Here is a 21541-nt window from a genome sequence, read left to right as displayed (position 1 = left end):
ACAAAATTCTAAAAAATTCAAACAAATTCAGTAGTTTGTCATCAAAGTTCACAGATTATCACAGTTTGGAGGACTTAGGGTCTTCTGATGGAATCCGAAATTTGTGGTTGGTCTTAAATGAATTAATCAACCAATTCCATGGTTCCACAAGACAATTCTTTCAACATTTTACAAAACCCTCGTTTTAAGTCATTTTAGGCATGCTCGAGGAGAGTTTATTGAAACACAATGCTCCCGATCTTAACTCACCTTAACAACACTCCAAATACATTACAATATGTCTGCACAACCTCACCAAACAGTCCCCACACCATTCCATCCATGAATGCATCAATTAATATTTCAAAAATCAGACTTTTGACTGATTTTACCAGTCTGAGACATTAAATTCTGACCTAGGGCATCACAAAAACCCATCCAAACTTTAAGATTGAAAACTAAGGCTTTGGAATCTGAGAGTATACCTTAAAAAAAAAACCATTTCACTCCATTTAGGCCTTATCCACCGTAGGGAATGAAAGTTATAGAATTTTTATGCTCGCTGTTTACCCTTACATGGGATTTTGACAGTTTTTAGTAAAAACCTCGTAAAATGCTCGATACTTGGTGAAATTCTCTCAAACCAATGCCAAATGAAAGGTAACTCTCTCCTCTATCTAACCATATAAGATTTAGTTCATTTTGAGGCCGCACGTGCACGTACAGTTCGCTGCAACACGACTGTTACCAGAAAATCTGGAAATTACAATCATTAAAATGGTCATAACTTTCATAATACTTAACAAAAGGCAAATGATAGATAATACAATGCTCTATCATCTACAATCAAGTGCAGGTTGAAATAGCATCATACAAAGTCATATAATTCACTGCTACAGTCACAGGAATCCTCAAAACATGGAACAGTCAGAAATGTATTAAGTCTTTTTTCACAAAACCATACAAAACTGAGCCCCCGTCTTTAGATTCGACCTTACATTGCTTTATAAGCCTCTTACAACCCTCTATGCCAGTTACAACCAAATTTCAAATTCCCATGACCGTTAGACTTCCTCCTTTCACAAAATGACTCTTCAACTTCTTGTTGTAATTTTGCAACTTTTGCCTTTGTGTAACAAAATGACATTTTTTTGCAAATTGACTTAATTGACCTTCTAGAAACCTAGTGACCCAATTACATTTGAAATAGTCCAAGCATGACCTTTTTTCATGCACTTCATGATGAAAATTCAAATTTTACAATATTGCCTTTTGGAGGCATAAAATACACAAGGTGCTCCTGCACCATCTTTACAGATTCGGTGAAAGTTTTCATTCAGCAATATAATGGATAAAAACATTAAAAATTATTCAGTTAAAGTTTGGTACATCTTAGGTTGGAGCCTCTTACTCAAGAGATTGGAGTCTCTTGTTGAGTTGGTGGTTAGTGGAGGGGATTGGAGTCTCCTGTGAGTTGGAGCCTACAAAGTTGTAAGAAGTTATATGTAAAAAGCAATATTTTGCTGTGGTTTTCTCCCAAGGGTTTCCATATAAAATTGTGTGTGCATCTTATCTTTTTTGTTAGATCTTAATTTTGTGAATGCTTTGTTCTTTGCTTTAAGATTGCTAAAATTATAAATTGAAAAAGTTGGTCTTGTTCTGATTCAGTCCCCCTCTAAGTATGAGTGTTCGTTTGTTTTCTTCACTTCTTTTACTACAAAAGCTAGAAGCTGATGTGTAATTGTTTTATTATGAACCTTGGTATTTGTTGTGACGTATTCACACATCGCCCCATTGCGAATGGCGACCCTTGCTTTTTTTTGCCTTCTGGGGTTTGTTTTCCAGGTCTTTTAGGGTTTTGTCTGTTAGCCTTTGCAGAATGAGTGTCGCCAAGGGGATCACTGGATAGTAGGCTTTGCTTAAGTCAGGGAGTGGTTGAACAACTTCGGCTAAGATATGGAAGGAATAAATCAAGGATGTAGCCTAGGACAAAGTCAAGCCAGTTTGAGGGTGAATTGAGCCTAGAATGAGAATTTCGCTCCTGACCCTTCCAAAGGGTCCAGAGCGAAATTCATGTAAAACCCTATTTTCTACAAAAATTGGAGCTATATGTCAACCTAAAGGAGAAATTTGCATGGTCATGAGGAAAGGAGGCCTAATGAAAGTTTGTCCAAGGTATGAGGAGGAGAAAATATGTGAGAAATTGGCTCAAAGGGTGAATTTCGCTCCTGACCCTTCCAAAGGGTCCAGAGCGAAATTCATATTTCCTCTATTTTGCTTCTTAGTTTGATCAAGTTTGGAGCTCCTAAGGCATGGTTTGGTAGGTTTTGATGCATATTTGCCTTGAAGAGGAGTTTTTGGACCTTAAGATGATGAAAGCTAGCCTCAAAAGAGGATTTCGCTCTTGACCCTTCCAAAGGGTCCAGAGCGAAATCCTCCATTTTGCCTTCTTTTGGCCTAAGCAACCTAGTTTGACTTTTCCTGGGACCAGTTGAGTGATGGGTTGCCTTGATTAGGATGGAAGGAAGTTGGTTTGATCAAGCTTGAGGGAAGATTGGGTGAATAAGGTGCTAAATCAGCCTGGAATCATGATTTTCGCTCCTGACCCTTCCAAAGGGTCCAGAGCGAATATCCTTATAACACTCATTTTCCTTCCTTGTTTTGGCTAGGCGTTGGCATGATGAAGGAGGAATTAGTATGTTCTTGCCTTGAGAGGGAGTGGGATGATTTGGAAGATCAAGATTTTAGCCCAAAAGAGAATTTCGCTCCTGACCCTTCCAAAGGGTCCAGAGTGAAATTCCTTACAAACCTCATTTGCTACCTTGTTTGGGCTTGAAACCTTGCTCCTTTGATGGAAAACGATCTATATTTGCCTCCAGGAGAAAATTGAAGTTTAAAAAATGAGCAATCAAGCCCAAATGGTGATTTTCGCTCCTGACCCTTCCAAAGGGTCCAGAGCGAAAATCCTCCTAAGGCTCATTTCCTCCCTCGTTTGACCAAATTTTGAGTTGCAAGGCATCTTGAGGGGAAGAGTGGACATGTTTGGACTTTGGAAATGAGTGAGAGCTTTGAAAAAATGAAGGATTCTAGCCAAGAAGGTGAATTTCGCTCCTGACCCTTCCAAAGGGTCCAGAGCAAAATTCCTTACAAGCCTACCTTTTTGACCTTGCTTGGGCTTAAGACTTTGATCCTTGCATGAGAATGATGTTTAGTTACCTTCTAGAGAAGATTGGAGGTGAAAAGATGAAGGATCAAGTCAAGAATGAGATTTTCGCTCCTAACCCTTCCAAAGGGTCCAGAGTGAAAATCCTAAATCCACCTATTCCTTTCACATTTGTGCCAAGTCAAGCCTAGACAAGGATGATAGAGGCCCTTGAGATTGCCCTTGAATGGATTTTTGTGTCAAAAAATGATGATTTTGGGCTAGAGGAAGAATTTCGCTCCTGACCCTTCCAAAGGGTCTAGGGCAAAATTCATTATAGGTCCCGTCCCTGGCCATGATTTCTAGCAAAATTCTCTTTTCTAGTCACTTTGAGGTCAAGCGAAATGTTGCAAGCATGGGAGAGGGATCCAAGGATAAGAGTCCAAGTAAACAAAGTGAAAAGAATGGAATTGAGTGAGGATAAACAAGCAAATCATGAAATTCGCTCCTAACCCTTCCAAAGGGTCCAGGGCGAAATTATGCAAAACCTATCTTTTCCCTCAAATTTATGCCAAGTCTAGTGTGGGTCAAGATTAGAGGTGTCCTTAGGCATGTCCTTGAATTGTCAAGAATCATCAAATATGAAGAAATGAGCTCAAAATGAGAATTCCGCTCCTAACCCTTCCAAAGGGTCCAGAGCGAATTTTCTCAAAACCACCTTTTTTCCCAATTTTGTGCCAAGCCTAGTACTGGCTAAGGTGAGTTTTGATGGGAGAGGTCCTTAGAAATAACTTTGACTTATCAATGATTATCAAATGTGAAGGAATTGAGCCTAAAAAGTGATTTTCGCTCCTAACCCTTCCAAAGGGTCCAGAGCGAAAATCTTAAAAACCATCTTTTCTTCCAAAATTTGAGAAAAGTCAAACTTGGACAAGGGTGAGAGAAGTCATTTGGATTGCCTTAGAGTGGATTTTAGTCACCAAGAATGCAAATTTTGAAGGACCCTTCCAAAGGGTCCAGAGCGAAATTCCTAGGATCACCCTTTTTTCCTTGCAAATCAAGTCAAGTTTTTGTTTTTTATGGCCTAGATAGGAGTGAGGCGATGTGTCCTTGATCTTGGAGGTGGATTGGAGTTGAAAAGATGAGGAAATAAGCCTAAAATAAGATTTTTGCTCCTGACCCTTCCAAACGGTCCAGAGCGAAAATCCTAAAAACCATCTTATCCTCCAAATTTTGTGCTAAGTCAGGCCTAGACTAGGGTGAGAAAAGCTATTTGGAATGCCTTGGAAAGATGTTTGACCTTCAAAAGTGTGAATTTCGCTCTTGACCCTTCCAAAGGGTCCAGAGCGAAATTCTTCATCTACCCATTTCCTACTTGTGTCAAGTCAAGACTAGGAGTCCTAAGGCGTAGTTGAGGTTGAAATGATGTTACTTTGCCCTGCAAGATGAATTGAAGTGAAGAAAATGAAGAGTTGTGACCTAAAAGGTGAATTTCGCTCTTGACCCTTCTAGAGGGTCCAGAGCGAAATTCCCAATTTCACTCAAATTGCTCATGATAGAGGTCAAGGTGTGGATCCCTGGGCTCTGGAGGAAGGAAAACTAGTGTGTGCTCGCCTTGGAAGGTATTTTGGAGTGGAAACATGATAGATTTTGTCCTAAAAGGTGAATTTCGCTCCTGACCCTTCCAAAGGGTCCAAAGCGAAATTCTTAAAAACCTCTCTTTTGCCCCAAATTTGCATCAAGATTGGTGTTGGTTGAGAATGAGGGCATCCTTGGGCATGTATCTAAGCAAGTACGGTTGCAAAGTGAGAACAATTTGAGCCAGGAATGCAAATTTCGCTCCTGACCCTTCCAGAGGGTCCAGGGCGAAATCCTTATGGGGGCTGTCCCTGGGGAGAATATTGAGCAAGCTTCATTTTAACATCTTCTTGTTGATGATTTAAGGTAGAAAATGCTATGTTGAAATAAATTTATTATGTGTCCTTAATCATCTTTTGGTTTGTCTTGCAGTTAAAAGAAGACCAGGCCAAGACAAGGACGACCTTCTCCAGTCCAGCATCAGCAAGGACGGCCTTCTCCGATCCAACATCATCAGGGACGACCTCTTCCAGTCCAACATTTGAAGGAAAGGTACACCATCCATCCTGCACATCAAAGACAAAGGAGGTTAAAGCAAGGGTTCGTTGAAGAAGCAAACAATTTTAGAAGAGTTAATTAAAGTTAGCTTCTCAGCATCATCAAATTGAGCATCTACCAAGTTACAAGTGTCAGACAAGGTGGCATCCCAGTCATCACTCCTCCAGCCGGATTGGTCCACCTCAGCATGTCCAGATTCAATGTACCTGACTCATTGGAGATGGCACAAACTTCGATGTACCTACCCCGGTTATCCATTGGTTGAATATTCCAGAGAAGACGTGTCCAAATAATGCAATTATTTCATTGGCCAGAATTGAGTTGTTGTAACAAACCCTAATTAGGGTTTTCATTGTAAAATCTCGGCCATTGATCTCAAGTTGATCTGAGCCATTGAATTGTATTGTGGGCACTATATAAGCCCTGGCTCCTCATTTGTAAAGGCTAATAGTTAGTCAATGGTTAGCTAATAGAGAATAGTTAGTAAATAGTTGATAGTCGGTGAATAAGTAGTAGAATAGCAATTAGAGTAGACTAGGAAGACAAGACAAGACATTGTTGCCTTAATTGTAAAGACTTCTTTTTCATTGAAGATATGGTGAAATATGTCGTTTCGTTGCAATATGCATGGTCTCTTGTTGAATCTTCATTTTAGATGATAGATAATTAAATTGAATGAAAGAAGTTGTTGAATGCACCTGTGTGGAATCCGTCTAATCCATACCACTAGCCTCTTACTGATTGTAAGTGCGCCCTGCTTGGTCAACTGGCATAAAATGAGCTTAATCTCAAGTCGTTACACGTCTATTGTTCATGCATTAACTTGAATGATGATCAGTATCTGATGGTGTCCGATTTGAATATATTTGAAGCATCCCCCAGAAGATTGCACCGAGTTGGTGTTGAATTGTTCAACTTGATGGTGAGACCTAGCCCAGTAGGACTCCACCTAGTCGTTCATCCATCTTCTTGCATTCTAGGTAGTAGAGTAGACTTCTTGAACCTTGCATCTTTTGCCATTTGTTTGTCTTCCAGTTAGTTAATAGGACCTGTGATTCCAGCAAATCAGACGTTTAGGTGGTCAAGTGTAAGTCCCCTTGTGATTCCAGCAAAATCACAACATACCACAAAGAGCTTATCCACGAGTAGAGAACCTACATACAAGAACCTTGGAGTTGCCTCGACTGATCCTTTGGCGAGATCTTCAGCAGTCAGGAAACTTTGCTCAAGAGAGGATAAGGTACCTTTAGGTATTTTATTCTATGTTTGGTCGTGTACAAAAAACACGTCAATAGTATTTAATAAGCAAAGAATCTGATCCACTATAATGCCATGGCACTTATGTTTAGTAAAAGTTTATTTTGAACTGCTTAATGTAGTGGCTGCTACCCCTATTTACTCAATTTCATGACATCTAGTCAAATGCGTTGGAGGACTGGTGGCCAGTTTTTGAGAGATGTTTTTGTGCCCCTGGGGTTGTCTAACTAGGTTGACTATGTTGTCCAAGTGATTCATTAATGGAGATTATCGAATTATGAACGGGCTATTTTACTGTGGTTGATGGAGATGCCAGTCTTTTTTGTGATATAGATTAGTGCCAAGCCAGGAATACAACATTAAATGAACTGACAATGTTTGGTGTTTTTCCTATTTCATATATACCCACCATAATTTGTTAGAATGGTTTTTTGTATTGTTGGCTTGTAGCTTCTAATCTTGTCTGTTTTAGTGTTGGAGTTTCTTTTATGTGCTTGCATGCTGTTTTTACTATCTATTCTATTTATTCCTATCAACCTACTGTGTTCATTTGTGAGCATTAAAATAATTTCTTAATTTTTAAAGTCTCTTTGCTAGTTTGTGATTATGAATATAGCTAGAAGACTCCGGTAAGAGTTTTATTTAATTAGCTGACATACAGATTCTTGATTTTTTTCCAGTTATTGGATGTATCTTACATGTGTGTTTTGCCTTCCCAGGTATGTGCATAGCTATCAAAGCTATTTGTGGAATCATGCTGCCAGCGCAAGGGTTCAGAAATATGGTGAGATTTCCATATGATTCTTTTTATGTTCACTGACAAGTAGGAGGTACTTATAGTTCAACATTTGACAGTGGCAGAAAAATGTATGTGCCAGGCTATTGAAACATAGAGAACAGAAAAATCATGTAGAAATTATTTGAGACAGTTAACTTGCTCTTAGTTGTTTTGATTTATCTGTAATCATAGTTACTGTTGGCAGAATATAGGGATGTGAGGCACCACAGATGTCATTTGGGTCCCCACATATATCCATTATATACCACTTAAATAGCCTTAAAAGACCTCTATTATGCCTAAATAAGCTATAAAAGTGTAAATATTATAGAATAGAAGGCAAATTTGTGGGAATAAGATAATTAAGAATTATTATGAAAGGATATTATGGAATGCCATTATGAAAAGGCATAAAGAGGCTATATAAAGAAGGAAAAGTGGGAGATAAGAGTGTGGAATAATGTGGAAACATGTGAGGAATAATATGAAGTAAATATATGTGAGAATAGTGAAGTGTAAATATTTATGTGATATATGTATATATGGATGAAGCATGATGAATGAATTATAAGACGTGTAAGACATTTTAAAAGTATATGAATATATGATGTCATGGATGTATGTATATGAATGTATGCAATTTATTATAATTTTGTTTATACTTTTTGCATATCTAATTTCTTCCTTTTTATTGCATCGTACCAAGGTTTACTACATATAACATAATATTAAACCTTTGGTCAAGGTTTTTCTGTCAACTGTTACCAAATTTGGAAATTTGAATGTGTTGGAGGGGGAAAAAATCCTGCAATTCTAAATTGCAAGGTCTGGTAAAGAAAGTCTATATATACATAGGATACATGATTAATTGCTTCGCACAAGGTGTGGCAATCCAATCTGGCTAGGATCATCAATTCAAAAACAAAATAGGCATGATTTTCAAGGTACAATTAAAATATGATTTTATCAAAAATCACAATTTAACTGAATAACTTGCTGCTCACCAATAATTTTTCTTTTTTTTTTAATATTGAGTCTCATTTTTACATACAAAACTTAATTTTTTGTGGGCAAATTTCAAGGCAGATGAGAGTTTGAACATCTTGTTGGATGGAAATTACAAAAATATGAAGTAGTGTTATTTTAGTTTTTGGAAATAGGGTTAGGTTTTTTTATTTTAAATTTATAATAAGTTAATAACCCTAAACTATTTATTTACCGTATTAAATCTAAACAAAATCCCTGAAGTTAAACCCTAAATCAGAAACTTTTACCCCAAAGTCTTGTTATTGTAACTTTTAGGGACATGGTAAGGGCTTTCTAGAGTTTAACTTAAGGTCAACATTTTGGGCTTATGATTTAGCTTTAGGGTTTCTGTTTTAACCCTAAACTATGAAAAATGGAAACCTAAAGCTAAATGTAAAACATCAAAGATAACCCTAAATTATTGTTGTTTTAATTTTAAGGGATGGTTTTAGGTTTTTTATTTTAAATTTATACTAACCCCAATAGTTAAACTATTTTGTACACCACATTAAATGCAAACAAAAACGTTAAACTCTAAATCGAAAACACAAACGCTAAATTATTATTTTTATTTTTAGGGATAGGTTTAAGGTTTTTATTTTAAAGTTATAGCAATGCTAATGGATAACCCTAAACTATTATTCTGGTTTTGTGTTAGCTATTGCAGTTATCTAAATGTGTTGATGCTCTAATGTTAACCCTAACTATAAACCTCGACTTTTTAAAGTTTAGGGTTTTAAAATTTTCTTAGTATCCTATGTACTAACTCTAACCTTAAATACTAATTTTAGTATTTTCTAAGCTTAGCGTTAGTATTAAGGATTTTTAACTTTTTAAGTATGTACTAAAGGATTTTTTATTGTTTTAGTATGCACTAAGGTTAAGACTAGCATTATGGATTTTTTAAATTGCTTTAGTATGTTCTATGTTCTAAGCTTAATTCTTAAATGAAATTGGGTTTGATATGAGATATTCATTCATTTAGACCCCAATAAAGGCAAGAAGAGACCGCAACATGGTCAAGACCAAAGTGACTATAAGAGGGTTGTAGAGCGAAGGAAACGAAGACGTCTATGAGAGGTCATCAAAGTGACTTTAATACTGTAAATTCAAGGTTGAAATCCATCTTGAAGTAGAAGTTGAAGTCAAAGTGCGAGTCAAAGTCATAGTTGGTAGAGAAGATATCAAAACACTCAAAATGCTACAAATAAGCATATGAAGGAAGTGGGTGGAAATAGCATGACACCTTAAAATATTAGATGAAGGGTGGGTTGAACTTGCAAACCGAGTTTGGTACAAAGAATCTAGAAAGCTTCCTCTAAATGAGGGAAATCTTCATTGGGAGATAGACTCCTTCATAGAGGAAGAGTTGTTAAGTGACGAAATTGAGCCAAAAATTGTAGGTCTAAGGGTTAGAGAGCACAAAAGAGAAACTGAGGCGAAACAAGTGTGCAAAATGATGAAGCTATGCGAAGAGTAGAAGATTCTCACGTGGCTAAGAGTGCGAGAGGAGAATTGAAATGTTCAAATCAAAGCTCCTTAGCAAGTAGGTTCCTAACACCATTTTTATATGAAAACAAAACCATGCTGACCCCACCATCAATCGCTAGTGTAGAAAGATAGAAGTTGCTTAAGTTGACAAGTTTTGGATCTAAGGATCCCGTAAAGAACTGTAAGACCTATGAAATGATTCAGACAACAAATGGTTGGGATCTTAGTCACAAGGTTCGAATTCGAATTTGAATTCGATAGCCATGAAATTTGGATGAAATTCGACAAGGGAAAAATTCGAAAAACAAATTCGGATAAAATTCGCCTTATAGGATTTTGTTTATTTTTAAATATATGTAATACTTCTAATAAATTATCAAAATAGTTTAACATTGCTGAATAGATTTGAAGTCATTATAAAAAGATGGCACATTTATAAAATATAAACCAGAAGAAACATGTGAAATCACGATTGTGAAGATGTTTTCTTTTCAAAATGGTACGATAAAAAGTCCTCTAAGTCATCAACTTAGCAACCTTGTGAAACATGGAAACAACCCCGAAGTGTGGGACCTTGCGCAAGGGGGTTGAATCTCCGGAGAAGGCCAACTTCCTTCTCATTCCAGGTGCAGGTGTTGAACCAACTCAACACTTCAAAACTTATTACTAAGCCTATCCTAACAACTTGCAGAGGCAAAAGGAAGAGGGAATTGCTTGAAATAAAAGGAGGTGATGCACCAAGAAGAGATTGTTTCTCTCCCTACCGAAATGACACAAGTAATTAACTGAAACACCCTAAAGGTGCACAACTTTTCAGTTGTATGAGTGATCCCAATGCATATACGAAGGCTAGAATTCACTGAATGCCAAGAGGGGAGAAGGATTCCCACAAGTCAGACTCAGAAAAACCAATTAACACAACAAATATGAAGAGAAAAAACCACAAGACATACACCTATGATGGAGGTAAGAAAGCATACACAACATACATAAGTTGAAAAGAGGCAAGAATGGTGATTTTCAATTAATCGTAAGGCCAAAAGCCAATCTTATAGTTGTAGAAATGCAAAAATTTACAAGTCTTCAAGAGAAGAGAAGAGCTTAAGAAAGCTCAAGGCAGCAGGAAGAGAACCCTTTACAATGAGGCTTAACAGCCTTATATAGAAAAATGGGTTATAATGGTGATCATGACCCCTGCATGTCAGCTTGGAAGTGCAGGGAAGTGCATGCACTTGGCTTGTACATACAAGCAACCTAGCCATACCTCCAAAGGCAATCTTGAGGAAGGTGGGTTAACAAACCTTCCAAAGTCAGACATGACATAAGTCACCCAACATGGTCCCCGTACCTCCTTGATGGAAACCCTGCCAAAACATTTAATGCACCCTTGTGGCTCCACAAAAAAAGTGCATAAGTCACCAAAACTGTCAGAGCATTTAAAGCCTTGAGTGTCGATCACGCCATCCGGAAGTATCGCCAATCGGAAGGAAGCCCGGAGACTTCGGAAGTTCAGACTCCCGAAGTGAGGAAGACAAGGGAAGGAGCAAGTTCCGGGGTTCCGAAGGAACTAGGGAGAGAAGGCAAAACGGAAAGGAACTTCAGAACCTTGGAGTTTCGGAGTTTCGGGGAACTGTTGAAAGGAACTTCGGAACTTCGGGGTTCCTGAGTTCCAGGATAGAGAGGGAAAGGGTTAAAGAGAGAAGGGGAACTTCATGGACCAGGGTCACTGGAGTTGGGGAACTCCGGAGACCGGAGTCACCGTAGTTGGACAAGGAACTTGGGAACGTAGGGGTTCCGGAGTTCCGGGGTAACTTCGGAGACCGGAGTCACCGTAGTTGAGAAGACTTAGGAACTTGCTTCTGACAAGACAACACTTCACACTTCATAATTCCATTGCTTTTCTCCTTGATCAACTGGGCAGCGCTGGTCCATGGAACATATCTCTGATCGGTTCTCATTGATGGACTAAGGGTGTCATAAAAATGACAACAGTTACAAACCATCATACTCGCATGTGTGTCTAACCCTCTACAAACAATGCCACAATTGAAGATGGCTCTTACAAACATAGTCGGTGACAACATTGCCAACTAGGATCACTGTTAGATGGCAGCAAAACCATCTGGCACAGACCCCATGTCGGCAACGAAATTACCTGGTACGTCTACTACAGACCTCATGCTGCTCACTGTAAGCATTGGTCGGGACACTCATGGCACAAAATGATGTTGTCGGTACCCAACACTTTTTCCTTGACTGTGTGGTCATGTTGTCGGAGAAGAAGGCCTAGGACGCCCTTCTAGGAAGGGGTTGGCTGATTATGGCAAAGACGAACCACGACTGGAAGAAAAACACACTCTCCATCGAGATTGAAGCCCGAAAGTACGTGATCGACTTGAGGAATCAAGCCGTAAACGAGGAATCGGTGTCGTCCGATTCGGACTCAAATGACTCGCACAATTGGGAATGAGGCTCATAGAATGACAGGAAAAGGATGGAACCTGATGACGAGGGGGTTTTGGAACTGGAGGGATGCTCAAAGGATGAAACAAGTTCTTTCGTTGGGCTCTTCCATTGGCAGATGGAAGACTATGAAGTATTTCACCCCGATTGCCACATGTTGCAGATCGGGGAATCAAGTGCAAGTACGAAAGATGCAACTTTTCCCCCAGAGTATGTGGAGTACCGTGAGGGGGTAGCACGAGTGGATGATACACCTGTGCACCGGTTTGAATGGGACAAAGTCATCAAGTACGAGGAGTGCAACGTGAAGAAAGTAAATTTGGGGAATGATGTCGATCCGAAGGTAATCTTGGTCGGGGACGATTGGAACCCCGTGCTGAAAGCGGTGGCATTTAAAATTTTCTTGGATTATAAGGATGTGTTTGCATAGACGTACAAGGACCTGAAAGGGATACCCCTGGAACTATGCGTACATAGAATACCTCTCGTACTAGGTGCCCAACCCGTACGAAGGAGGCCGTACAGAATGAATAAGAACTATGCAGCAAAGGTAAATGAAGAAATTGAGAAGATGCTGGAGGCTGGAATCATCTTTAAGGTAGAAACCAGCGACTGGGTATCACCAATTGTCATCTCCCTAAAGAAGGAAACAAATCAGAACAGGATATGTTTGGACTTCCGATGGTTGAATGTTGTGACTATCAAGGACTTGTTCCCGATTCCATTCACTGACAACATTTTGGAGGAGGTAGCAGGCCACAAGATTTACTCGTTCTTGGGCAAATTTTCTGGATACAACCAAATCAGCATTGTCGAAGAAGATAAATTGAAAACAACATTTATAGTGGAGGATGGAGTATATGCATACAATTGCATGCTGTTCGGACTATGTAATGCCCTGACCACCTTCCAATGGATTATATTGCACATCTTTGATGGGATGTTGGTTGGAAGCTTCAAGGCATTCTTGCATGATTGGTCTATCTACAGCAAGCAGGAAACCCATTTGAATGCACTCGGAGAATGCATGGAGAGGTGTAGGCAGGCCCAACTAGCCCTCAACCCTAAGAAGTGCCAATTCATGGTATCGCAGGGTAAGCTGTTGGGGCATATTGTGTGTAAGGAAGGGTTGAAGACGAACCCCGACAAGGTAGGGGTAATTGTAAACATGGAGAGTCCCATGGATGTCATGGGGGTAAAATCCCTCCTGGGACATGTCGGCTATTATAGGAGATTTATCAAAAGTTTTGCACAGGTGTCATGCCCTCTGGATAAGTTGATGAGAAAAGGTGAACCATTCACGTGGGGAGCAGAACAGGAGGAAGCATTCAAGGAATTGAAATCCCAATTGGTGAGTGCACCAATCTTGGCGTACCCTGATTGGGATAAGGAGTTCCATGTCCAAGTGAATGCCTCCAACTTTGCCATCGGCGCCACTCTGGCACAAGTAGGCGTACAGGGGTTGGACCACCCTATTTTTTTCACTAGTCGTCTACTCTCCAAGGCCGAACGAAACTATAGTACGACAAAGAGGGAGACACTTGGGATGGTGTACTCAGTGCAGAAGTTCTGCTACTACCTCTTGGCGACACCATTCACCTTTTACGTAGACCATCAAGCCCTGATGTACCTGGTGAACAAACCAATAATCCAAGGACGAGTAAGTCAATGGTTGCTATTGCTCCAAGAATTCACCTTTACAATCATTGTACGCCCTGGGAAGAGTCATGTCATAGCGGACCAACTATCAAGAATCAAATCTAGAGAGCCTGGGGAAGTAGTAAATGAGGATTTTCCTGATGCTTACCTCAATTAAATGTTACCTCTAGCTGCAATCATGGAGACATTTGTTTCCAGAGTTTGATACTCACTTGCCCCTCTTTTTTATGAATATAAGTCACTATTTTTTATGTCTCAAACATGAGCCAAAATTGAATCGAGGATGGTGAAGTAATCTGAGTTGTCGACTAGGGTTCGTTCCAAATGACCATGGAGGAGCAAAAAGGGAATTATTCGAAGGGAAGCTATTGGTGGGGGACATTCTTAACTTGAGGAGAACTTATACAGACTTAAAGAGTCAAGACGTGATTGCCTACAACTGCATGGTAGTGCCGACTCTTGGAATATGTTGCAACTCCCAAGCATATTAAGCATTTCTTTTTTATGTGCACAAACTCCTTAATCCATGTTGCCTCTATAGAAGATGCCTCTCGGCAAAATTAGAAGCACTATGAGACATTTTTTGAAGATTTGGATTATTTCCACTGCTATTTTCTCACCAATAATCTTTAAAAAAAGATATTCAAGAGTTTCTATATAAACAATATTTTATTATTGATTGTAATATGCAACTTGCAAGATACAAGACTACACTTTTTGTCACCTAGTGTTTGGGTGGATCTTTGTCAGATAGTTAGTGGTGAAGAAAGGAGCCTCCCTCGAGCTTTCTTATAATTTTGCAACTATGAAATGATGAGGTCTCCCACTAGAAGATGCATGTTGAGAGGCCCTCCATAATCTGCCCATTAGCATTTGTGAAGCTATCAAAAAAGAAAAACTTTGGGTTGAGGAAGTACCCCACTACATGAATGGGTTCATGGAATTTATTGATTTACCTCCAATCAATGATCTCTCAAATGGGGGTAAACCTATTTGTATTCCCTTGGTAATAGTTTTGGATGGCCTTTTTTGCTCTATCCATGGCTTCATACTTGTATCCCTTTTGGTTTTATTCCCCATCCACTAAGGTCAAAACCCTCATTGATAACTACAAGACCTACAAAGTACAAAAAATTAAAGTTACAATGAAACTAAATACTTTTAAAGTTGAGAAATAAAGGATTTAATTTGAAGTTTGAAGTTATCTTGACAATATCTATAGCTCTGTTGGCAAAGACGTTATCAAAAAATATCTTTGCGGTTCTCTCTCTATCAACCTTCTTTGAACATGTTGAGTCTAGCTATGCTCTCACAAACATTCGCTTCAAGGATGTCATTAAACTAGAAATATTTTTCAATGTTTGAAAATTGGTTGCAACATTGTGACACTCAATTGGACAAGCCCTTTTCCCTTTGGTGTGATATCTCATCAACTTAAGAACTGAAGAGTGATTGTAAATATATTTTGTTATGTTGCTTACATTTACAATTGACCTCACCTAATCAGTTTTGCCTACGTCTTCCAAAAGAAGGTCAAGACAATGGGCTGCACATGGGATCTAGAAGGGTGTTAGATGCCTATGTTGGAGTAATCTTCCATTTGCCACATATGTTGTTGCATTAGTAGTGACAACTTGCACAAAATTATATATGCTTGCCCACCTCTAAGTCAACCTCCTTCAACATCAAGCTCAAAGTTTTTGCGTTTTTATTATATTAGAGGCATGAATCACCTTAAAAAAATAAACTCATCATATTAAGCCACTAAAAATTGATGAGGGTGCATTCCTTTCATTCATCCATCCATCTGAAAGAATTGTACATCCAAACTTTTGATATTGCCTCTTTTGATCTTCCACAATTATTTTTGCATCTGCAATAGCATGTTGGAGCAACCTACTGCTTAACTCCTTTAGAAAGGGCACATTCACTTTTGTGTAAACTATGAATATCATCACCAAATACTCCCAATATGGACAGTTTGCTACATTGAAGGGAAGGTTGTTATTACACCAGAATATTACTCATGCCTTAGTTGTTTCTTTATGCACCTCCTTATTACACCTTGTACCTTCAAATGAAGGTTGTGCTCCATGTATGTTTCTAGATGCAAGAATTCTTGTGATTGAGCTCTACTTGTATGAGGTGGATGTTCTATGTATGTGTGGACTGTGACTAGAGCCCACAATGCCCATTGTATCCTCATTGGTTTTGTTGGCAAATTAAGAGCAATTATTTATTGTTCCATGGTCTTCTCCAATTTCTTTTCATCTAGTAATGCAAGAAGTGTTATTATCTCTTGTTTCACCTCTTCTAAGACCTTGTGGACAACTTCGAATTAGAACAAGGAATGTCTGCAAGATAGAATTTGAGGCAGTTGATACATCTGCTAAGCTTCTTTGTCCACGAGTTACAAATCACACTTCTCACTATTGGTCCCATTATAACAGCATGTTTTCTAGTGGGGTCATGACTTCAATGGGTTTTATTCCCAACAGGATGATTTCCACTTGCTGAGTTTGAACCTAATGCAGAATTGGATGCCATTGTCTATTAACTTGCATAACATAAATTAAAAAAATGTTTGAAAACATACAACAATTTGAACATGAATTTTAGAAAAATCATATAAAATTTAAATGCCTTTGAAAAATTGATACTTAGTATGGTAAGGTTGGTAATTGAAATAATGAGTGAGACAAAAATAACATTTTGAATCCTTAAAGTTTAAATGTAAACTCTATATTCAAAAAATTAATTTGAAAATAAAAGGATTCAAATAGATTTGTGTAATTGTATATTATTTAAATTTTACTCAACAAACGATTTTACATAAATTGAATCAATTCAATACAATAAAATTTGTAAATTTAACATGCATGGAAAAGTATAAAATTATTTACAATTTTATATTCTTGAAAAAAAATTAAAAAATTAAAAAATGAATGAATTTGGTACAAATTTGTAATTTTAGAATATTGTTCTTGAAATTACCTAAAAAATCCTTACAATCTGCATTAGAACACTCTAGTGCTACTACATAGCCAAATAGGGCTTATAAAGGAAAAATTCCATGTTTTTATGTGTATTTGCTGCTTTTCTCCAATTTTTAAGGTGCAGTGTGAGTTAAACCTTCAGACTTGTCAAGTACTTGCCAAAAAACTCAACTATTATTGTTAACAACTTGGTGGAAAAATTTGCAAGTCAAACTTGCAAAAACTTGGATTTGCAAAATTTTGGAGAGTTTTCAGCAGCTTGTTTAGTTTGTGAGTTATGTTTGTCAATGGTTACTTTGTGTTTATTGGCAAACTAAGTGTAAGTATTGCAAGTGTGATAGGTCCCTTTGAGATTCCCATTTGTCATATTGATCAAAGTAATCACTTTCGTCACAATAAGCTATTGTTTTGTGTCACAATAAGTTATTGTTTTGTGAAATCTTTGGGATTTGGATTGGACCTATGTTGTCTATCATTGATAGATGATTAGCCTATAATACTCAAATGTTATTGGTATAGGTGACATGTAGATAATTAGGGTTGGTGAATATCTACAATATATTCTTGGGATGTATACACCATTCATCGCTTGGTTTCAATTGATTGTCTTGTTTATAGCAAGTAGTTGAGGTACATTTGTTACCTCATATCTTGGTGTTGATTGTATTCTTTTTACTTCAATGCTTTATTGGAGCTTTGTTTCTGTTGTACGATCGTAAATTGTGTTCTAAAAATACATGTTTATTTACTCTGTTTGTTGCACCTACTATTAATTTATACATCTATTTTTTTTTAATTTTAATTATTCAAACTTAATCGTGATTTTTTTTGAGTTGTGTTCCCTGATGTTATTTCTATTTCAAATTTTATCCTTGCCATGTATGTACGCGGATTTAAACCTTTGTATATAGAGAATTATTATGGAGATCTGAAAGATAGAGCAAGAGGTGAGCCGCTATCTCTGTCAGAGGCATTATTTTGGATGTTTTGTAATGCTTTTAAATTTTTCCTTTTGCTGCATGCTCTGGAGGAGTTGCAGTGCATGGTTTATGGTTCAGATAATTCATAGGTTGATCTGGTTTTCTCTTGCATGCTAAGCTAATCTAGAACGAATGTTCATAGTTGCTTTAATTTCCAGGTTTAAACTAATTCTCATGGAACCTCTAACATCCTTACTTTTGGTGATATAGACTATAGTTTACAAATATTCCTGGTTTTGTATGTCTATAACTATAAGTGTATGTAGTTATCATAATTCATTCTTTGTGCCTAACTTGCAGCAAATACAAACTCTTACCATTTTGTTATCATATAATACCAATATTTTGATTTTACCACTTGTCTGATTTGCAGGAGTTGAGAAAGTTATTGAAGGAGATCTTGTGTATTGTAAGGAAATTGAAGTAGATAAACAAAATCCAAATAACAAGGATGAAAAGGAAGATGTTGATGAAGCTGCTGGATATGACTTTGATGTTATAGATGAGACTACCGAGTGTGATTTATCTCAAGAAAGTGTCAGTGTAGCAAAGGTAAGATGGTTATGTGTATAAATTCTGTACTTAATATTCAAAGCTACACAAACACATCAATCACATCATTTCTGGTTGTTTTTTATGTATCATTGGGTTTTAGAATCAATAAGATTGGTGATATCAAGGTTTTCTCTCAATTTTTTGTTTCAGTAATGCACAGCTGAGTCATGGTCATAAATTTCTTTTTTTCTGATAAAAGAGAAATGTACAGCTCTTGGTGTTTTGTGTTGCATTGATACTACATGATGAACAAGGGACGAACTATAAAAATAGGGCACCTCTCTCTCTTTCTCTCTGTTTAAAGTTATTCTGTTGGTGATCACATGATTCACATCCATATTACTTGTGAGTTGTGACTGATAAAAATAAGTGACGTCTAGATGTTTAAGTTTGTTAATTTGATTCCTATGTGTTATTTCACTTACAGAAACTGATTTTCATCACAATAACAGTAAAATAGACAATTTCAGATCTAAACTAAGTAAAATAAGCACTAGAGTTGAGATTGATCTAGAAACTAGTATGGAAAATAGGGGAGAGGTTAGAGAAAGCATGTTTGGAATGATTTTAGAAGTTCCGAATTAGCTTTAGAAGATTGGAAAGCTGGCTGGAGAAGCTTCTGGATATATATAGGACTCTCAGAAAACTATGTAGGGAATACTGATCAGAGGACACAATGGTGACCCTCTCTAAGTGGTGGGGTCTGACAGGCACACTTATGTCCTGCATGGGGTGCTAGTATCTGACTTCATAGTGGCAACCTCCTTCAAATAGTAGTACCCTATGACTGTGATGCTCCAAATCTTTCTGAAGTTGCTAGCCAAGTTTAATACTCCTTTGTGGTGGTTGTAGAAATGTTGTATGAAGTCACATAAGCGAGTATAAGCCTGCAAAAAACTGGGGGAAGGGGGGAATGGGGTGTTTAAGTTAAGAAGCTTTGCTCAGTGATGCCCCTATTTTTCATGTTCCATCATAAGTAATTTGGATATTTTTACGTGTGTGAATTCTAGAACGCAAGAGTTCTATCTATATTGGGTTATGTGATATTCCTTATTTTCACTTAACGAGTTAGTATTCTATTGGATCTAATTCTTGTTCCCTTTGTATGACTAAGTCGGGGGTACAAACTACAACACTCAGAAAGTACTTGGGGTTCAGAACTTTGGTCCATGTTCCCCAATCTTGTTAACAGTGATGGTGAGTGTAATGACTGAAAATTTGGGGGAACAGCCTAAGAGAGATCCTACGAGCAACCAGTAACTCAAGATCAATCACTAATCAACTCTAATCATAAGCATGATAAAGGAAGCATTCGAAATTCAACAAAGCAATAACAAAATAAGCATAAATCAATTAAGCAAACCATATGATGAACATGTCATAACCCCTCCTTGGACATTGGATTATTGTGATTAAATAAATACAATAATTAAAACATTTATTAATTAACATTTAATAATATTGGAAAATCGTCTCATTTATGGGACTTCACGATTTTCCTCTAAAGTGAGAGGGTTGTCATAACCCCACATCCTAGTGATGTAATTAATAATAGATTTTGTGATTCTTCATCATAATAATAAATTATCATTTATTATGTAATTAATTGAAAAATAAGTTAATAATAAAATTAAGATACAAAAGAATACAAATAAAAATTAAATATAATTAATACACTTATTTGGTACTGATTCATCATCCATTTATTTAATAATTAAAGATTCATTGAATTAATTAAACTAATAATTAAAGAATGTGTGAATAATTAAAGAAAGTGTTAATAATTAAATATTCATTTGGGCTGAGTGTGTATTAAACCAAATGAAAAGATTAATTAAAGTGAATCCCTTATATATTAAGATGGGAGGACGTGACTCAAGAATAAATCACGACTCTCCCATTGTTCATGCCTTTCACTCGCCATAAAAGATAAGCTTGCGTGGGAGTCAAAGGATATATAGAGGGGAACAATTAATAAAGGAGGGGAATAACTTTAGGAGGACTTCAGACCAAGCAGATACGTAAAGGTCTGACTCTTCACCACAAACATGTAAGAAAGTACTTCCCTGCTTTTAGAGAATTCACAGCACACGTTTAGAATCTATATTATTCAGATTAATATCGGCGTCAATAATATCATATTATTCAGATTATTATCAGCATCAATAATATCATAATATTCAGATTAATATCGGCATTAATAATATCATAATACTTCAGATCAGTATCCGCATTTAATAATGTCATATTATTCAGATTAGTTTCAGTATTAATAATATCTAAAATACTGGAATGTTAAGTGTATGTTTATGATGAATTAATACTGTTCTAGAAGTTTGTATATAGATATATATATATATATATATATATATATATATATACTGTGTGAATATGTCTGAGAGCATGTACTGTGTAATTATATGAATGCTGCTTGTTCAATAAGAAGATAAGATATAAAATGGGAAGAGTGTCTGAAGAAATGGGGGATTATGAAGGCAGCAGTGAAAATTCCATAAGTTTAGTTATGACTGGACATCAATACATCTCCAGACAGCAGCGATTATAATATGCACTAATTAATATGTTAAGAGGCTACAGCAGATATATATTTGAAATACATAATCAGATTTTATTATTCTATTTGACCCAAGCAACACTCAGAAAACATATATTAATTCAGCATCATTTATAATTATCTTGTGATGTGGAAGCAGATTAGAAAGGAAGGAATTCTACGTTGGGGGGGCTCTTGATCTGACAGAGATATCAGAATTAAGGAAAAAAGAACTTCAGTAGAAATTCAGATTTTAAGCTTGCCAAAGTGCTTGGGGGCCCACACAATAGTTATTCAGATTCCTATAAATAAAGAATCTTCCAACAGTATTTGCAGAAAAGGTTTTGAAGATTTCACAATTTTTGTTGTGTTTTTAGCAGCAGCTCCACTAAAGGGAATGGGGCCCACTTGTAATACTTGGAGATATTGGTTGTGTTTTAACTTCAGCCCCATTTAAGCTTTACAAGGAATTTGTAGATTATTGTTTGTGATTTGAGCAATCAGCATTACCAAAGGGGTCAACAA

At 37.1% G+C, this 21541-nt stretch overlaps 1 protein-coding gene across 4 annotated transcripts in view; it reads left to right on the top strand.

The window, feature by feature from the left end:
* The window catches only part of LOC131078257 (multisubstrate pseudouridine synthase 7), a 158061-nt gene that overhangs the window by 96949 nt on the left and 39571 nt on the right, over positions 1-21541 (top strand). For all 4 annotated transcript variants that reach the window (XM_058015920.2, XM_058015921.2, XM_058015923.2 and 1 more), the window contains exons 14-15: positions 7234-7298; positions 18281-18459. In XM_058015920.2, the coding sequence (XP_057871903.2) occupies positions 7234-7298; positions 18281-18459 (244 nt within the window). The remainder of the gene's footprint in view (positions 1-7233; positions 7299-18280; positions 18460-21541) is intronic.

This window comes from Cryptomeria japonica, chromosome 7, assembly GCF_030272615.1.
Source record: "Cryptomeria japonica chromosome 7, Sugi_1.0, whole genome shotgun sequence".
NCBI lineage: Eukaryota > Viridiplantae > Streptophyta > Pinopsida > Cupressales > Cupressaceae > Cryptomeria > Cryptomeria japonica.
Note: the sequence above shows the minus strand (reverse complement) of the source record. Positions and strands in the feature narration are given on the sequence as shown.